Source organism: Colius striatus, chromosome 1, assembly GCF_028858725.1.
Source record: "Colius striatus isolate bColStr4 chromosome 1, bColStr4.1.hap1, whole genome shotgun sequence".
NCBI lineage: Eukaryota > Metazoa > Chordata > Aves > Coliiformes > Coliidae > Colius > Colius striatus.
Genome location: NC_084759.1, coordinates 11,565,594 through 11,585,462, shown reverse-complemented (window position 1 = coordinate 11,585,462; position 19,869 = coordinate 11,565,594). Strand labels below are relative to the sequence as shown.

Genomic DNA, 19,869 nt, shown 5'->3' with positions numbered 1-19,869 from the left:
GCCCACACAGATTTTCTCCAGTAATGCGTCCAGGGCGAGTAAAACCACGATCACAACTAAACTGGCGCACTCTGACGCCGGGTACCGGCGGGCCGACAGGGCCGAGGCGGTCAGCCTCGTGATGAAGCAGGACTCGAACCCGGCACCTCAGTCCCGCCAGCGCGCCGAGCCCGGCCGCGGCCCGCCTGCACTTCCGTCAACAACGCGGCGGGCGAGTGACAGGCCGCGGCGGCCAATGGCGGCGCGCTGCGGGCCGGCGGCGTCTCCTCAGCGGCCCCGACGCTGCGCCGCGGGAGCGGGAATGGTAAAAGCCGCTGCTGCTGCGCGAACTGCTCGGGAGGTGGGGGGCTGTGTGTGCCGCGGCCGCGGGGTAGGAGGGCGAGATGAGCTCTGCTGGCCCGGGCCTGGGCCGCGGCAGCCTCCGGGCACCTCTACCGCGGCGGGTCCTGGCGCGGGGCGGGCAGGTGCGGGTAGGCCCGCCAGCCGCTGTGGGGTGGCAGCAGCCTTGGGCGCTGCTGAGGGAGACCTGCCCATGGTGATCCGGAGCGGGAGGTGCTCGCTGCTCCTGCTCGGGAGCAGGGAAGCTCACTGTCCGTGCGTTAGGCTTCCGCAGCTGGAGAGAATGATAGGCTCTGTAGGTGTGCTTCACACCTGTTTTTCCTAGTCCATTCACGCTAGGTGTGGGCAGTTCTGCTCTTCTACGTTTGTTGAGTAAGCTACATCGTCTCCAAAAGTTACTGTGTATGTGCTTAGTTATGGTTTGTGCTGATTGATTTCTCTATGTGTCTTTTCAAGGTATTGTTCAGTCCTAAGCATGTGTCCTAAGCATGCCTTTGTACTTTTGGAGGGGTTTGGGGTTTTTGAATGGCATAATGTAGTAAGTGCATTGTTTTACCCATTTGTCTTTTGGTGTAATTGTCCTAGCCTTCCAATGGAGATACAAACAGTTGTCAGAAGATATGAAACACGAAATAAGACAGCAGGAGCAGAACTGTCATCATCCAAATCCCGAGTTGACTGGAGACGTACGAGAAGGGAGCTCATAATACTTGACAGTGATGACGAATCCTCAGGTACCTCTGAGGAGGAAGAGCCTACCACATCAGAAGATGAACTGGATGAAAAAGATGAAACTGTTGGGAAGAAGAGCCTCTCAGATCAGGAAGAGAAAAGTCATGATGAGGAAGAGACAGGAGATGGCGAGGACGAGTGCATCATGCCTAGGAAGCGTAAAAGGTTGAGCAGCTCTGTCTTGTATGACAGCGATGAAAGTGAGGACAGTGATATACTTGTTAGAAAAGTTTTTGCTAAACGCCACTGCATAATGGATGAAGATGAGAGTTCTGAAGAAACGCAAGCTGATAAAACCTGCCTGACAGAAAACGTTTCTACCAACAGGAAACAGAAAGTGTTTACAAAATTGAAAGAACTTGCAAGACAAAGAGCAGCTCAGAGATCCTACAGCAGTGGAAATTGTGAGGTCTGGATTTTATATTTGAAATTAAACTGGAGAAGGGGAAGGTGAAGACTGATAGATAAAATCAGTCAAATTTTATTTATTTTATTTTGGATTTGAGTCATGACAAATCGGTAGTTTTGTCACATTTTGACAGTTACCTCATTAACTAGGTAACAATACTGACTGCTGAAAACCTTTATCTTAAGTTTAATTTTAATCACTGATGACTTAAGAATTGCCTTTCATTTGCTTTTTCAGGCACTCTGGTGACTGAGCAGCTTAGAACACGGGTGACTATGTAGTTAGAAAGGAAAAACTTCTTTATCATTCTTCTCTTTCTGTAAAGAAGAGATGCATGAGAGGTCTGTCAAATTATTCTTATCAAGGAGCAAAATACCTGCAGAAGTAACTTAAGAGTTTTTATGTTAGCCTAATTCCTACAAATAGACTGAAGAGTGGCTGATTTAAAGCTGAATTATCTAATACAGAATGGTGTGGTTTTTTGTAACTTGTTGTGCTAATTGAACAAATGGTGTTACTAGAAGATCAAAACCCTTATCCAGGGCTATTACTGAAAATTCTTCTGTTAAACATACTTTTAAAATTAGGATTCTACTGATGAAGAAGAAATAGAAGAGGATCCACTCTATCAGTTGCCTCTCACACCAATAGAAGGTAGTGAAACTGACAGCAACAGCTTGAAAGACTTCATAGTAGAGGAAGATGATGATGATGACAACACAGAGCATGTACAGAATGAGAACCAGCCACAACAGAAAGAACTAAATGCATCAAATAGCGAGTTCTTGGCACACTACGTCCCACACTGTAAGATGAAAATCAGTGACAGTTCTGTATCTATAACTTGCTTGTAGTGCTGTAATAAATATTAATGGACCATAAATGCAAATACTGCGTAATAGGATACAATGGTTTAAAAGCAGGTTTCTAAAAAGCTGCAATTTATTGTGGAAGTACTCTGATTTCCATAGTAAACTTTTACAGGCTTACTGTATGTTAAAAAGAGAGGGTATAATTTGGAGGGAAGGAAGGGAAAACCCTACTGCACAGATTTTTTAAGTTTGTTTGATTTAGGATGAAATAGACTACCTGTGATACAGTCATTCCTGTGGAAACCTAAAAACATCATCCTCCAGTTTGTGATACATGCTAAAAGCTGATGTGTTAATTCTGCCAAATTCTATTCTGGAGGGTTCTGTAAAGTTATTGCCATAAGTGTTGGGGTTTTGAGGCTTGGGATTTTTTTTTAATGTATTTTTATTGCATGGTTGTGAGACTTGGGAGCACAGGACTGTCTGTACGCATTTCTGAATTCATTGGTCAGTTTCAGCTAAAGTGCACAAAGCCAGAAAATGCTTCAAGTTGATATTTTATGAAATCTGGCATCTGGATGGAGCAGAGAGCCTTGAAACAGAACTTTATGCTAGTTATCTTCTCACAAGTTTTATTGTTCAGAAGCAAGTACATACTGACTGGACGGTCAGTGCTAGTGTAGATAGGCACAGGCATCTCTAGTATATCTTCCCCAGTAAAGACCTGAACAGAATTATTTATATTTGAAAGAAAGTTAGAAAAAACAGGCAAAACACCCCCATGAAGACCTGTAAGCCAGGTCTTCTCTGGTTTACGTTATTTCCTGCCACTCATAGAAAAAATTACTCTCTTCTTTTAGTTTTTGTTGCTTTTACTGCAGGCTTTTCTTTTGAAAAGATGTGTGACTTTAGGATGCTAGAATTCATTAAGATCATTGGGATGAGAAGCACTATTTAAAGGCAACGTCTTACAGATGTGGAAGTTGTACGTTGAAATTATTTTAAAACCCATATTTAAATTACTTTAAAATTCTAGATTTACAATAATGGTGGAAAAGACAAGTTATTCTTACATGACTTGTAACACTGCTTACGTTTTTCTTCTCTTTTCTTTGTAAACTCTATTTATATTTCTTCTTCTCAGTATCTCGCTGTGATCATTATGTACACTTCAAAAGAATAGTAAAGGCCTTCCTCATAAATGCAATTGATGACACTTTTCTGAGCTCGTTATATGGTAAGTAAATTGCACTAAATAATATAATAGTGCATTCACAGTTATTCAAAGGCAGTTATTCTAGAGAAGGATGTGTCTCCTGATTAGAGTATAGGACTGTGAGTCCTGAGATCTGTTCTTGATTTTTCTGCTCTCTAACTTTGGAAGGGGGGAATCTATCTGAAAACGATAGAGTAATCTTGGGAAAATGTGTAGACTTTAATTCTTTTAAGCCAAGAAGGCATTCTGTGATGTAGGGAAGTGTTTCTGTGTCACTGATCAGTAGTAACACTTCGAGCATGAAAGCAAAATTAATTTCAAAGTCACTATCTTAGTGAAAACGTTGCAAGATCAGTTGATTTGTCAAAATGTTGCATGCTCCCTAGCTTTTTCTGAGGAATTTGACATGTAATAAATGATTTTAGTTAAGGAGATCACTCCATATCTGCATTTTTTATTATTATTATATTCTCCTTTTCTGTTAAAATCTGTTCTTTCAGATAGGTACATTGCAGACACAGTAAGTACTCCTTATCTTGTTCTTGCTGAGGAAATGCCTTTTAGCATTTGACTTAGTGGAGCACAATGACAGCTTCACATGTAGTTTCAGCACCACTGTAAAGACAGGATTAGTGAGGGGACTGCCAGTGTCAAGTTTTGGGAGGAGTCAGCAATTGCCAAAGAGAGGAAGTCATCAGGAACTTAATGGGAATGGAGAAACTGAAATACACCCCAGTCTTCAGAATCAATCTGCATATTCTTGGAGCTAAAAAAACCTTTCACCTACCACTTCTAGTTCTTTCACATGTTAGCTTTGTTTTGCTTTGCTTTAACCAAGTAAAAGCAAGGTTGTGAAAAGTAATAAGTAAACTTTGCCAGATTTGTATTGTAATAGCTTCCTTCAATTTTGAATTGTATCTGCTCTTACAAAACTAACAACTTACTGCCAAGGCGCTAGAACAGCTATGTGGGTGAGTTGGAGGTTGTCTTCTGTCTTTCTGAAGAATATTGTATGAAAAACATAGCCTAACTTTTAAAAGGTGTATTTTATAACACAGAATGGATTTTTCTGAGTTAATAGAAGTGAATCTCTTAATTAGTTTGAATAAAGAGCAGCTACTTTAGTATTAGAGTTCAGACTTGCTTTATATTGTGAATGTATGGCCTAGGACAGCCTCTTCAAGCTTTTAGTATAACTGAATTACTGAATATGTGCATTTATAGAGAAACAATTAAGTGTAATTGTAGTGGCTATAATGATGACAACTAATTGACTTTATATAGAAAGCCTGATAGACAGTGGTTCTTCTCAGTTCTATTTCTTTCATAACAGCATTGCTAGAACATTTTTTCACTGTGAGGGTGAGGGAGCACTGGAACAGGCTGCCCAGATGAGTTGTGGAGTCTCCTTCTCTGAAGACATTCAAAACCCACATGGACGAGTTCCTGTGTGATCTGCTCTAGGAGGTCTTGATCTGGCAGGGGGATTGGACTGGATGATCTTTTGAGGTCCCTCCCAACCCTTAGGATTCTGTGATTCTGTAAAAGACTAGAGAAGGTAGCTGAATTAATTAGTGTGTCTGTACCTGCCAAAGCTCGAGACAGCATGCACCTAAGAAAGTCCAGACCTGCATCTATGAAACTGCAGTTTACTTCCTGGAGTCCAGCACATATTTGGGAGACTATTGTGGAATACTGGTAGTTTGACTCCTTCTCATGCCTGTTAATTTCTTTTTGCCTAAGTATTTAGAAGTACTTGTGCTGCTAACTGACATGTGCTGCATCTGACTGTGCTGTTGAAGTTTAAAGGTCAATTTCTCTGTGCTCTTCATAAGTGAGGAAGAGAGTTGTCAAAGTTTCTGCTGTGGAGTGGCTGAGGGCAGTTTGTTTTCATGGATTGCAGTGTCCTCCCTTACACGTTATGAACAGGTTAAATAAACTGCACAAAAAGCAAGACACTTCCCCACCGCCTTTTTCTGTTCTGTGAATGGGATAGAGTGAATGGGTCTCTGTTTAGAATGACAGCTTTTCACGTTAGCCTTGATTGTAGGGTTTATTCGCGTGCCTCTTGTGACACAGACTTTTAAAACAATGAAATATAACAGTTTATCAGAGATTCAAGGATCACTTTTTTGGGTACCAGTAGCAAATATATTCAGTAATAGCTTATTAAAATCATTCGTAGTTCTTAGTATGCAGAAACATAACACCCTTGAAAATTTTATGTAAGAAACTTGTGCAGTATAGGGTGTAATTAGTAATGACTCTCACTGAACAGATGGAACAAGACAAAAGAAGTATGCACAAGATATGTTGCTCTCACTTCATTATTTGGATGACCGCTTCATTCAGCCTCGTCTTGAGAACTTAATCTCTAGAAGTCGCTGGAAAGATCGATACAAGGTATGTAGCTGCTATTTTAAGTAGTGAAGTGGGCTACAAATCACATTAATGATGTATTTTTTAATAATGTAATTCTTAGTAAAGCTACAATAATTGCTCTAATTATGTATACTTTTAAAATAAAAACTCCTTGTTCTTCTACCTTATGTAACTTGTTTTGATACTACAGCTATTCATTCTTTTGTGTGTTTATAACCAGATTAAAAAAATCAGGTAACAAGCAAGAAGATATTCTCAGTTATTTGAAAGTTTCTCCTGCTAACTTGAGCAGATGACTTTTTGAGGATTTTTTTTGTCACTTGCTAAATCTTGCAATAAAATTTCTTCCTTCTCCCACAAAAAAGATAACGAAGTATGTTTATAATGAACCTTCTACTACTTCACAAAAATCCAACCTGAAGTCAAGATGTGTATGTTCACAACTGAATGGTGAAAGACTTCATGTTTGGATCTCTGGTTTCTCTCACACTGATTTTGTGTGAGTACAGAGTACTTAGCAGCCTATTTGAGGCATCTTTCCATTTATGGAAGCTCTTTAACGTTTTAATGTTAATCTCTTTTTCAGAAGCGTGTGGACTGTTACCCAGATGTTCGCATAATCTTGAAAAATACAAAAAATATGTTTTGTCAAGCTTGTGAAATTCACCAATATTGTAAGTTTCATGTACTGCTCTCTGGAAAGCTTTATAATAGTAGAACTTTGGAAGCGGATGACTTCATGTCAGAAGACAAGCAGGTAACTTCAAACAAGCACCCTTTATAATTGTTTTTAAGCTTTCTTTAGTGTTACAGAAAATCATACAAAGAATAGAAATCTTGTCAACACAGCTAATGGTTATAATGCTAGAGGCAAGAATTAAGCTACTGTGCTATGTCTAAACCCTATTAATTTTTAAAATAATGAGGACCATTTTGCAGTTCAGAGAACTATAGTCTTTGATTTAGCTGGGAATTGTGAAGGAAGTTCCTATGAAACCTCAAAGGATGAATTGAGGCATTTCCATCTGCACCCCCTCATCCTTTCTTAAATGTTGGGAAAGAGGTAATGAAGGGTATGCTCAAATAAATCTAACTTTTATCAGGAAAATAAAGCTGATGTTATTCTGTGGCCTTTGGTTGTACAGTCTCTTCTCTCCAGTAACAAATGATGGAATATGAGGAAATGGGTTCCAGTTGCACCAGGGGAGGTTTAGATTGGACATTAGGAAGAACTTTTTCACTGGGAGGGTTATTAAGCACTGGAACATGCTGTCCAGGGATGTGGTGGATCCACCATCCCTAGACATATAAAAAAACCACATAGATGGAGTGCTGAGGGATATGGTTTAGTTTAGTGATGGGTCTGTCAGTGTGAAGTTAGTGATTGGACTTGATTTTAAAGACCTTTTCCAACTGTTAACAATTCTATGATTCTGTGTTTCCTCCTCACTTCTGCCACTTTAATATTAGTACCTGATGCAGCACGTGGTTGCACTGTGGTAAGCCAGAAAATGTACCAGACTGTCAGCTGGACTTCATGATAAAAGAAGGTGAAGGACTTAAGACATACAATAGGGTTCATTGATAACACTTGCCTTCAAGTCAAAATTGACATTTGCCTCCGTTTTCCCTCTGCTTCCAATTTCTACAGTGTGAGTCTTATCCAGGGCAAGAAGGGAACTCTAGGTACACAGCATCCTACCCATCCTACCAGCATGCTTCTCCTTTGGAAAGGCACTCTGAAACTGTCAAAGAGGCTGTCAGCACACATGAAGATTCATGTACTAACCAAAGTTCTAATATGAGCGTTGAATCCATGATTTGTAAAGTGATGTATTTTTTTTTTGTCATAGAATATTTAATACAAGATTTAAAAGCTTGAAGCAGGTGCATATCTTAAAGAAAACCAGTGTTAAGGAAATTACATGACTAACCAATGTTCTGAACATACCTGGCACTCGTGGTTTTCACCAAGTACCTGAGAAATATTATGACTTTTTAAAATCTTGAGTAGAACCTGTCTCTGTATGTTGGAGTCTGAGGCTTTAAATCAAGAATGACATTTGCCTTAGATTTACATATATTCTAAATACCAGAATGCCTTTTCACTGAAACGAGGTCACTTGAAAGCCCTTTACCTTTGTATGTGCATGTAACACCCTTAAGACTTTCCCAGCAGGAATCCTGCACTGATTAGCTTCCAGAAACATTATAAAAGTAACATTCTGTATCATGGACAACCATCTTCATCGAATGGCTGTGTTTTCTGTGCAAGTAAGGTTTGTTGTACATCGGGTCACTAGGCTTAAATCATTGTGTGTCTACTATGCCTCTAGCATTTGGAGCATCAGAGCACACTCCAACAGTTCTTGTTTGCTGTAGGTCAGAACATTGACTGCAGTAGTGCCACTGTCATTCTAATAGTCCAAGTACAGCCTAGTCAGAATATACTGCTTCATTCTTCAGATTTTTTTTAACATCTCGTATTTCCCTTGTAGCTATTCACTCAGAACAAAGTATCTTGACATGTCAATTGCATTGACACTTGTTCCTAACTACTTCGATGTATTTTATCAGAGTCTTTTTCTTGTTATTGCGTTATAAGCACTACTTGTCCAAACTGGAAAACATTTCCACTTAGGTAATCTTGTATGTTTTTCTCACTCAGTTGTCTCTCCTAGGCAATTTTGGATTAAATTGCATTTTTGGAATGGAACATGTGTTTAGTGTTGTTACATCGTGTTTCACTGGGCAGTCATTTTGGATGAGCAGTCAATTTTGTTGTATTTCACATCTGAAGACCTTGACTGTTAAGAACCTGGGTGTTCCTAATATTTAGGGATCTTCCATTCAAATTTACAGCTACCAGTAAATATTATCCTTTGGTGTACATATGACCTTCTTAATTAATCTAATTCATGACATATGATAAAGCAAACAAATTGTACATATAAAATACAGATGCTATGGTTGTGTACCGAGGTGATATCCAAGTTTTGCCTTTCTTACCTTTCAGGAGATGTAGAAGGTATATTCCTTTTCTTTGGTGGTGTAAAAGTTTTTTTGAATACAGCTGAAGTTCCTCACAGTAAAGTTAAAAAAAAAGTGTCAGAAGAAGTTACATTTACAATGTATTTTGAAATGTGGTATAATATGATTTCTTACACAAAGATAAAGTGAAGCCCTCATCATATTGGAAGAACACCTCACTGAAAGTCAGCCCACATTGTTTGGATCTTTTGCAAATATTCTCAGAGATTTGAGGGGTGTCAGTGAGATTATCAGTATGCCATCATATTGGGTTCTACATGTAATGCAGAATCTGGAAAAATCTGTGCCACAGTTTTTCTTAAATAGGTGACAGACCCTTCTGAGCAGCAACTGCCAACACTCTGGTTTGCTAGTCTATGTGTGCGTGATAGTCACAAGAGCTAGGCTTTTCCAGCAAGGCTTTTCCCCTTGTTTATTGCAGAAAGATAGCAAGTCCATGGCAATCATACTAGCATTGATACTGCAGCCCATCATACAGCTATTATTCTTCCTTACCTCTGGGTCTCTAAATGTAGATCCCTAATTTAAGAATTTTCAGTTTTTCATGGGACCTTACCGAATCAGAAATAAGTGAACTAGCACAATAATTTAGTCTTTACTCAACTTTGAGCTTAATTGTGGAAATAACAGTAGCAATTTCCTCACTGCTCTCCAGATGTTCTCCTACATGAAACACTGGCTATTTTTCACTTTAAAAACAAAGTCCGAAATATCCTACTGAATATTGAATTGACTTGCTAGCTCATTTTTGTCCTCTTCAGCTTAACAGTAGAAAATGAGAGCTTTTTTTTTTTATCCTGTGTACCCCAGCATCTGGTGAGATGTCTGACGTGCAGGCTCAATATAGCTCAGAGCTGTAGAACAAACCCTGGAGAGTTACTGAGCACTTTCCAGTCATTGTTGATTGTGCCTTTGTAATGCAACTTTCTTCTGGTGACCTGTAATTTGAACTGCTAAAGGTAGTGTTCTCAAGTGGTCTTTGAAGTTCTGCTGGCAATGGTTGATCAACTTGTCTTGCCAATTGAGAGAAAATAAAGGAGGAAAAAAGGGACACAGAGATACATACTTGAAGAACTTAATTGAAAGAGAAGGCAGTTTGCACTGGCAGATCAGATTGAATACAAACACATAGTTGGACTATTTTCTAAAGTTTTATTTGAAAATATCCAAGAAAAGTGGATGTGGAGAGAACAAAAACAGACCTCCAACCCTCTTCTGCATAAAACTTTCCTTTTCTCTCATCTCTGAAGCATTCTGCTTTGCCAGTAGAAAGAGAAGAGAAACAGCTGTTCTAGTTTTGCTTAGGCTTGCAGTGATTGTTCTGTGCATAGCTGCCAATTCTCATTCCTTCATGGTCAGAGAGAATCAAATACTTTAGAAGTGTAGGTGTCCCCTCACACTTTGCTCCTGCATCGCCTGGATTATAAACTGTTTTCTACTCTCAGTCTTGGTGTTCTACTTCCGCTTACAATCATATTTAAAGGACATGGATTCAGTCACTACATGTTGTGCTATTGTCAGGCTGTGCTCTTGCATTCCATACAAAGTGATTTAACACAACTTTGGCTGATAGGGCCAGCTTGAGTAGATAAGTTAAGCATTAGGACAGAGTCACTGAGAACTGTGGTAGGAAAAAATTAGAATGAGTACAGTGCTGAGATTCTTTCCAAAGCTGCATTCTGAAATAGCTTTGTATTTTTAGACACTCTTTCTTGCTTTAAAAACACAATACATAATTACATTATGTGTTAGTTAGCTATTTGCCTCTGGCATTTTTCCAATTTAGAAATACTTTACACCTCGCACATGAATGAACTATGAAACTCATTGCCACAAGATAATTTTGGAAGCGAAAAGTGTCAGTGGGTACAAAAAGGGATTAGACAGGTTCTTGGGGAAGCTTCTTCCACGCTATGGAACATAGTAGTTGGAATAATACAGACTGTCTAAACTGCTGGATGGTCATGTTATGATCATTCAGATGTTCGTCCTGCATCTTCTACTAACTTCCTAAGTACTTCCTGCTGGGTGCTGTCACAGGGAAAGAACTGGGCCATCGGTTTGGTGCAAGATGATATCTCCCTATTTTACATCACATAAAGCTCCAGATGCCAAACTTCATTGATTGGGATACTTGAAAAGTTATTAAATGCTCTATGACACATCTCATCTCAGTTCATGATTGTTTCAGTATTGGAAATGGTACTTCTAAAATTTGAGTGAATCAAGGTTGTGCATTGGTTGGGAGATCTGGCACTTCAGGAGCACTTATAGCACCAAGCACAAGCCTTGCTGTGTCAGTTTTGGGGAGAGTAGAAAATGAAGCTGGATACAGGTACACGTATATGATCAGTAGGGAATTACAAGGATTTTTTTTATCTCTAGTGTGGTTAAAAATTCAGTTAATAACCATCTACTATAGGTAGAGCAAAAGTTCTCCTGAGTGCATCTCTTTTGACTTCACTGATATTATTTCTGTTTCTGTAAGTTGAGCTGCTGGTTAATAGATTTAAGAAATTAAATATATTAATCTATTTAAGGAAATATATAAGTAATACAGATGAATATAAATTTAGTTGATGTCATCTTTGTAAATGTGCTTTTCTGTTACTGTCACTGCCAGTAGACACTGCTAGTGCTATGTTGTGCAAGTAGGTCGGATATTTGAGCAAACTGCTCATATATGCAAACATTTGGTCATGCATTCAGCAAAGATTCCTGAAAATGCAGGTTGTAAGAGTTAACTAAAACTTAACCTTCTCATAATTTAACAGAGTATTCAGATTATCACCAATGGTGGCAAAAAAGCATTTCACTGTTGTGGCTCAGAAATCATTGTGCAACACATAACATGGTTGCTTCTTGTTACACGTGCGTGTAATCTGAAATAGCAATACGACTGAAGCTTGCAGTACTGATGTAAGGAACTTTGACCTTTAGACATTTACCTGTATGTTACAAAAGTGTGACAAGATATCAGTCCAAAACAATGTTGTCCTTGAAGGATAAGTTGATATGGGATGTTCTTTTTCATTAAAACTGAATCAGTTTCTCCTGTATGTATCAGGAGCTGAATTTCTTGACATAGGTGTTAATTATGTTCCTTTTGAACGTAGAAAACCTGACTTCTGAAAACCAGTCAGATGTAGGTTTCTGTCCTGATCGACTTTGTCTCTGTGGAGTAGTGGTCAGTGCACCTGTGGGTCATTTACAGGGGATAGATTCCTCTTCTGATTTGCCTTTGCATGTACTTGAACTACATCCTTTGTAGAAATGGAACAAAACTTACTCTTGTGACAGGCAGCATGTCCTTAAATGCCAATGAACTTTGACTCTTTCTTCCTCCCCACACTACCAGTTTCACATCCTCTTAGTGAAGTTTTAGGATTACCAAAGATCCTTGTAACCAATACATTACTCAGTATTTTCAGTTGAACACTTTCATTGCTTAACATCTTTGTATACGATCTGAGTTCAAGACACATGCAAATACTTGCCTGTGTTTAATGTGAATGCTGGTAGATAATAATGAATCTAATCCCTCCTCTGATTATGTATTTACATGAACATTTACCATTTGTTTATCTATAAATACTGCTGTAAAGAAAACTGTTAAATAACACAATTCTGTCTTGTCTGCGTGGAAACTGTAGAAGTAAAACTGGTGATATGTGGGAGAGGCAGAGGCTTTGGTTTGTCCAGCATTAGGGCCTAGCTGTATTTCCCAGACAATTGCAGATTAACATTTGCATGGTATAACACCTCGGATTTCAGATTTTATTTTTATGAAATCCAGTCTCTCTTCATATTTATTAAATATACGTTTCTAAGCATAGGTCTATATGTATTTGTATGTATTTATTGAAGAAATATTGAATATTTATTCAGTCTACAAAATGCTGGAACTGGCATTTAATGTCCCTAGGAAGTACTACATGTTAAGCAAAAGTAATCAAGTGATTTCTTTTCCTCTGCTTTCACAACATGAGAGTTGTCTAAAATGTTAGTGGTTTTGTAACAAAGTTCCACCGGGAGATAGGAGAGATACTGGCAATTATAAACGTGGCTGTGTTTGCAAGAAAACCGTACTGATAAGCTGCCACTGCAGAGACTTGCTAGCTGCCTGCTTGTTCAAAAAATGTTCTGCCGTGACTGTGGAAACAACGTTGTTTTGTGCTGATTTGATGCATGGAGTGTCATTCTGATTATTTCATCATGCAAAAAAATCTTTCTAAACTGACTTTGACATTCTTTGTATTGTCAGGATAATCACAGTTGTATCAGAGAGAGTGATTTGTTCCCTTTGGCCTAGGTTTTGAAGGTTGGCGTGGTGTGTGCAAATCGGACAAGAGTTTATCATAATCTGAAGCACTTCAAATACAAGTTGTATTTGGATTGCAGCTCCATTACCAAGTTGGATGGTGTTGTGGAGGAACCAGTCAAAGACACAGTCGCACGGCTTTTCAGCCAGCTGGAAGACAGTGGGTGGATTCAGAAGGTATGACTGAGTTACTCGACGTATCCTTTTCCAAGCAGATAAAAGCTGCAATAAAATGTCTGCTTTAGTTGATCAGTTCTGAATTACTGGGCTTCAATAATGTAACTCAGCTTAGCCATTCCTCCCCTGCTGCTGAGGCAGTCTCTCCAACAGTGGAATGTTGCTGCATTCACAGAGAGCTTGTGTCGGCTGTTGACATGAAGCCTTTTGGCAGCTGCGTGATCTCTGGGCTGTGGTGGGCAGGCTCCTGTTTCATTTGAAAGCTGCAACACAACAAACTCAAGCTGTAACTTAGAAAGATTGGAATCACGTACATGAGCCACAAGCCTCAAAGAATATTTTACCCTTCTGTTTATGCTGCAGTACTCTGAATTATTCAGAAACACATTATGAACTATTTTAAGATGACTCCTAGTACAATTGCATTTAGCAAGCTTTCAGATATCGTTGCTTCTGAATTGATTTTGGCATGCTTGTTAATGTATTGAAGGAAAAGGAAAGGCAGTCTTTAGGTAATTCAGTTATTAAACATTGATAAAATAATACAGGTTTGATTTTACTTGCAGAGATATAACAATCTTGAAGACTACATGAATGATGCAGACAGTTTCCAAGAGGAGAAAATGGATTAAGTGGTCATACAGCTCTTTGAAAGACATCTTGTAAAAATTTGAATGGCCTGTTTTACCTGCATGCACCTTATCTCTACTTGGCCTTCAAGATTCTTTTTAGGCTGTGTTATACTACTGTTTGAGAATGTGCTGTATCTTTTTTTTTCTCATCTATGTCAACAATAACCTGAAGTTTTACCAAATCAGTCCTTCCTGTCTTACTGCATAGGTCACTTCAAGTTTCCTTCTGAAAAAATAATATCTCAATATCCGTTTACTTGTGAAATAAAACTTCCACCTATTTGAGCTGCATTGCAGGGAAGTTAGGAGATGCTGAGACCTTTTGAAGTAGGAATATTTGGAAAGGTAAGGTTATATTATAAAAGAACATACAACTTTCATCTTACCTACCTTGTTGCTCATTATATGCAAGTAAGTCCAGCCATTTAGAATGATACTTATAATAAACAGGACCCAAATGCAAAGATCTGTTTCACTCCCAAGGAATTGGTATAGACTGTTGCAAGGCAACAGAGGAAACATTCTGCAGTCTTGGCTACACTGGCAGCACAGTAGTCATTCCCGTCTTTTTACAGGTGTCATACAGATTGAGTCTGGCTTAGCCATCCAAATGAACACTTGGGCCCACAGTGCTGTCTCTGATAAGCAGCTGGGGCAATTTACTGAGATTAATTTAAATATCAAATTATGTTGTGCAAACATAATAGACGCAACTTGCAGTAACTAAAAAATTTAGAGAATGGATTAATATTGCCATGTTGCAATAAGCAAGAATTCTTCCTGTGTAACTTAACAAAAAGTTACTCAGAATCATGATGCATGGCTTACCTGAATTACATGAAGCCCAAATCAGAGTTCTATGGGGCCAGAGGAGTAGATTTTTGAGGAATTAGGAAGGGTTGAGTACTGTATTGTCTATTCTGAAAAAACAGACATGACCCAGCAATGTGCACTTGCAGCCCGGAAAACCAACTGTACCCTGGGCTGCATCCAAAGCAGTGTGGGCAGCAGGTCAGAGGTGAGGATTCTGCCCCTCTGCTCTGCTCTGCTGAGACCTCCAGCTGCAGAGTTGTGTTCAACTCTGGAGCCCCAACATAAGATGGACGTGGACCCAGAGCTGGTCCAGAGGAAGCCACAGACAGGATTAGAGGGCTGAAGCCCCTCTGCTGTGGAGACAGGCTGAGGCAGTTGGGGTTGCTCAGCTTGGAGGAGAGAAGGCTCTGAGGAGACCTTAGAGCAGCTTTCCAGTACAAGGAAGCTTATAAGAAAGATGGAGACACGTTTTTATTAAGAGCTGTAGTGACAGGAGAAGGGGCAATGGTTTTAAACTGAAAGAGGGTAGGTATAGATGGACATAAGGAAGAAATTTTTTCATGATGATGATGTTGAGACACTGGAACAGTTTGTCCAGAGGAGCTGTGAATGTCCCATCCCTGCAAGTTTTCGAGGTCGCATGGGACAAGGCTTTGAGCAACCTGGAGAGGTTGAAGACATCCCTGGCCTCGATTATCTCTAAAGGTGCTTTCCAACCCAGACCATTCTGTGATTCTGTTCCTGTACTTTGTGCTGCATATAAGATGATGTAGCCTATAAGAAGAGGCAAAGTGCAGGGTTTTGTTCCTACATACTGCTGTATGCACAGACTTATTAGTCTTTTGTGGCTGCCAGGGGTGTTGCTTAGTGGTCAGTGTCTGTGGGCTCTTTTCCACAGGAGCTTGATTTTGTCAGTACCCTCTTCCCAGCATTCACTGTAAGAAACAAACTGCTTATATTTTAAGTTGAAATTCTATGACAGTTTAGATGCTATTAGAGTGGGCTAATATCATCCGTTCTTCCCTGTACTTCATACAGAGACAAGACTTACAAACCAAGATGAAAAATCCCACTAAACAGATTCAGACTTACTCTGAAGTAAACTTACATTGAGATACTATTTCCATACCTTCACTGTGAGTGAGATATGTAAATATTCTGAGATTTGCTATATCTCACACCTGTCTCCCTGGTTACCAAAACTGAAGGAAATCTTCTATATTCTTCTTCAGCCTCGTTCTTCTGGGAATACTGGTGGCAGCACACTCATCAATTTAAAAGCACTCAGGAATCCATCTCAAATATACCCCTTTTAGGACAAGCAGTGCCCCTTGATGCCCGACTTCTTTCTATTAACAAAGTCTCTGTATGATTTGTTTGATTCTCTAGAATAATAAAATAACATTTATGTTTGGTGTAACTTCATTCTTACAAAGGAAAACCTCTAAGAAATAAATGACTTTTGTACCAGATAACAGAGTACACCTTCTCAGAGCCTTCCTGGCTGGTTTGAATTCTGCTGCCTTCTGAATTTTCTGAAAACTCTCAAGACTATATTTTTTAATTTTGCTGTCAAAACGAATGGTCAATTTCTCATTTTGCCACATTTAAAGTGATGGCTACCAAGTTAAAAAACAAAATAGATTGGGGGATTTGGGCTTTCTGATTACTGATAATATCTCAAGAATGCATACGTTCTGACTGAAAATTAAAACTGGCAAATGGTCTCAGTGATGAGTTTTATCTGTATTTGCCACATCTAAGGTCATGTTTCTCACTACCTCTTAATTCACCTAAAAAGCATCTGTCTACTTCCTGTTCCTGCAGGCATTTTTTTCCAGATCTATGTTTTCCTGTCTCAAACAGCGATACAAAACCATCCTGTCAGAGTTTCTTGGAAGAAAGGGACTCCTTAGGTTTATTGATCGTGTCTGTCACATCACCAGTTGGACTAAGAAAATGCCTAGAATCGCTTACTCTATTTCAGTAGGAGACTTATAGTTGCTTTGGCTTGGCAGGGGCCGATAGAATGTTTGTGTTTGTAAAGCCTCTCAAACTTTGATACTCAGCTCACTGCAATTGGAGGAAGTGGTAACGTTTTAGTGGCTGTTGCTTTACCTGAAGAGTTTCTACAAGGCAGAGAATGTGAAGTGTTACATCATGTTTACATTTGTCTTCAGCACAGGGAAATAAATGATTGTTTAGAAGAGCCACATATGTAAAAATTTAGATCAGATTTTCCAGGACAGGCTGTAAATGCTAGTACTTGTACAGCAGGAAGTATGAAGAAGACTCCTACCCCCTGAGACTTTCTATATATAGAAATGCTCAGTAAGAGTATTTCTAGCAGAAAAATGTTGTGCCAATACCTAATGATGAGAGCAGTCAGAAATCTGGTCAGTGGAATTTGAGTGGAGTTAGAGGGTGAGAGAATCTAATGTTGGTTCTGGTTAGACATTTTTAATTGTCTTCAGTGTTAATTGTTGAAGTAGTAGCTCTAATTAAGATAAAGTACCTGTCTTAGTGGAACAATGAAGAGAGCACAATATGTGATTAGGCTTGGTGATTAATGATCACACTTGGAAACTACTTTATCTCCTGTAATGTTTCAATAATCTGCTGTAAGTTTGAGTTCTGTAACCAGAGCCTGTGATAATGATAAAGATCACGGGAGGTATTTGTGCACAGAATCAGGCTCACTAGTTGGAAGGACTTCCAGGAGAAACAGCCCATTCAGCCTGTGTTCCGTGTCCACTTTTCTTCTCATGTCCCTCAGGTTTTAGAAAGTCATTTGGGGATCAAATGGGATGGTAAACTTGGCTAACAGTAGAGAGCTCTTAATGTCATTTTTTTTCAACAGTGAGAGCTTCTCCTGTTTCTAAAAAACAGTTATTTCTAGCAGTTCAGCAGGCAATTAAGGCAATTCCCATGCTTAACTCCTCTAGTTTACTTTTATTTGGATAAATAAAGACTTGTAGTTTTATCCTTCTTTAAGTCTGCCTGGATAAACAGAGTGGGTGTGTTAGATAAACACATGTAAATACAACACCACTCTGAGAGAAATATCCAGCTCACACAGCACAGACATTGTAAAGTTGACTTTCTGATTCTGCTTTGAGAAATACAAATTTCTGAGCCAAATTTAGAAGTTTGACAAAAGAATGCAAGAAAGTATCATCTACCAGCCAAGGAACAACAGGAGAAAGATGTAAGATGGTATGGACAGAGCCTGATAGTAAACCCTTTAGTGGCCCCACTTCCCTGAAGAGTTGATATGAAATTTGGTATTTTTCTAGAGAATAAGTGATGGCACAGTTTTGTTTTGTTGTTTGTTGGGTTTTTTTCCCCCTGTTGTTTATGAAATAATACGTAGACACAGTGACTTTAGAAAGCTCCAGGGATTATATACTTAATTTTTAAAAAATCAGTGTGTTCAAGATGGTTTATTTTACAGTGTAACAGAGCAATAATTGCATACACCTTGTGCCCAAAATTTAAGGACAGGAAAACTGATTCCCATGCAGTCAGATTCTGCTCCAAAGTGGAACAGTTTACCAGGTGAGTGGCATGGTCCATAAGCCTGCCTGGCTGGGAAGACCCTGGGGAATAAGTGTATATGTAACTGTAGTCATTCAAAATGGACAAAAACCCCTTACTGAAAAGCAAATAATGGAAATGGCTGAAACTTCAAGGCTCCAGTTTGCAAAATCCCCCACAGGACTGATACTAAGCATGTTCTGTTCCGGTGGAGTTAACAGAACTTTGGAGTAATTTGATATGTGATTTCTACACACAGATTAAGGAGGTCTGCGCCCCCATTTCAGCATGTCCTCAGATTTTTAAGCAACATAGGTTCAGCATGGTCTTTTTGTTCCATTTTTTTGAAAGTTATTAGTACAACGGGACGTCTATGGTGAGAATTCCTGGCTGTGACCCCAGCACATGTCAGTCCTTTGCTCATCTGGAAGGGGCTGCCCACGTAGGGAACTCAGAGATTTGACAGCAGTAGTGAACTCACACAGAAAAAAAATGCTCAAGCGTGACAGCTCATGTGAGCTGTACACAATGTGTAAAGCTGGACAAACATGTAAAAAAAAATCACAATTTAATTTAGGCAGAAAGAAAATAAGTAATTGATTATTCAGGACCTGGTAATGTTTTATCGTGTGTATGTTTATTAGAATGCCTGAATCGAAAGTGATGTAATGATGATGTTAAGAACCGTTTGCTTTTAAGCAAACTGACAACTAGCCAAACCAAAACCGATAGCGGTGTCCGGGGGCTGGTAACATTGGCCAGGGGCTTGCAGACTAACTGGAGAGCCGAGAGATGATATCGAGTGCTTCCTCCTTTGAAACGCCGGGGGCAGCATTGGCTGCATGCGGAGCGCCCGGGGCTGCCGCTCGCCCAGAGACGGACCTGTTAAACCACAAAACGCGGGACACGCCGCTTGGCAAAAAGCGACTCTTAAACATCTCAAGTTAAAACTCCAAAAGTCTTTGTTTTGAAAGATCATCCTCTGAGTTCTACAAAACCTTGTAAGAGAGACCCTAGTGTCTGGAGCAGCACTGCTGACTCTGCTCCGTCAGCAACTTTGAAAACCTCAGCCAAGACTTGGTTTAAAACACCTTTCATGTGTTACTGTTACACGCACACGCCGTGGTTGACCCTTCTAAACACAGCAGTGACACCTGACCTGTAAAGAACGAATTATAGCCCTAGCGAGGCCTGAAGCTATATTTACAAACATTATTTTGCAAACAGTAAAGCTGCATTTTGTTTTCCAACTCTGACAGACAGCTATTCTCCACATATGTACACTTCCATGATGTATCAAATAATAACCTGCTCTTCCTCAGTCGTTCAAGCACAGATTAAAAATTTCCCTTTTTTCCTGATAGCAACAGTGCCTTCTTCTGAAGGCTGCACATCCCCAAACCCGGCTTCAACATACCTGGTCCCTCAACAAAGAATCAAAGTATTTG

General features: G+C 39.4%; 1 protein-coding gene across 2 annotated transcripts; it reads left to right on the top strand.

Moving 5' to 3' along the window:
* Positions 1–221: 221 nt before the first annotated feature.
* CCDC82 (coiled-coil domain containing 82) lies at positions 222–16,597 on the top strand. 2 transcript variants are annotated; one of them, XM_061991631.1, is made up of 8 exons: positions 309–340; positions 925–1,480; positions 2,068–2,287; positions 3,437–3,529; positions 5,787–5,911; positions 6,477–6,647; positions 13,254–13,439; positions 14,006–16,597. In XM_061991631.1, exons 2-8 carry the CDS (start codon positions 932–934, stop codon positions 14,069–14,071), a joined length of 1,410 nt encoding a protein of 469 aa, XP_061847615.1. In that variant the 5' UTR covers positions 309–340; positions 925–931; the 3' UTR covers positions 14,072–16,597. The 2 variants fall into 2 exon arrangements, with proteins under 2 accessions (XP_061847621.1, XP_061847615.1); XM_061991637.1 differs by lacking the exons at positions 309–340; positions 13,254–13,439; positions 14,006–16,597 and adding an exon at positions 222–304 and having other exon boundaries at positions 6,477–6,940.
* Positions 16,598–19,869: the final 3,272 nt, after the last annotated feature.

Bases quoted from the DNA above. Each gene is read 5' to 3' on its own strand.
- CCDC82 (XM_061991631.1), top strand. From the start codon at position 932: ATGGAGATACAAACAGTTGTCAGAAGATATGAAACACGAAATAAGACA. The intron at 1,481-2,067 runs GTCTGGATTTTA...TTTTAAAATTAG, and splicing joins ACAGCAGTGGAAATTGTGAG to GATTCTACTGATGAAGAAGA. The intron at 3,530-5,786 runs GTAAGTAAATTG...CTCACTGAACAG, and splicing joins TTTTCTGAGCTCGTTATATG to ATGGAACAAGACAAAAGAAG.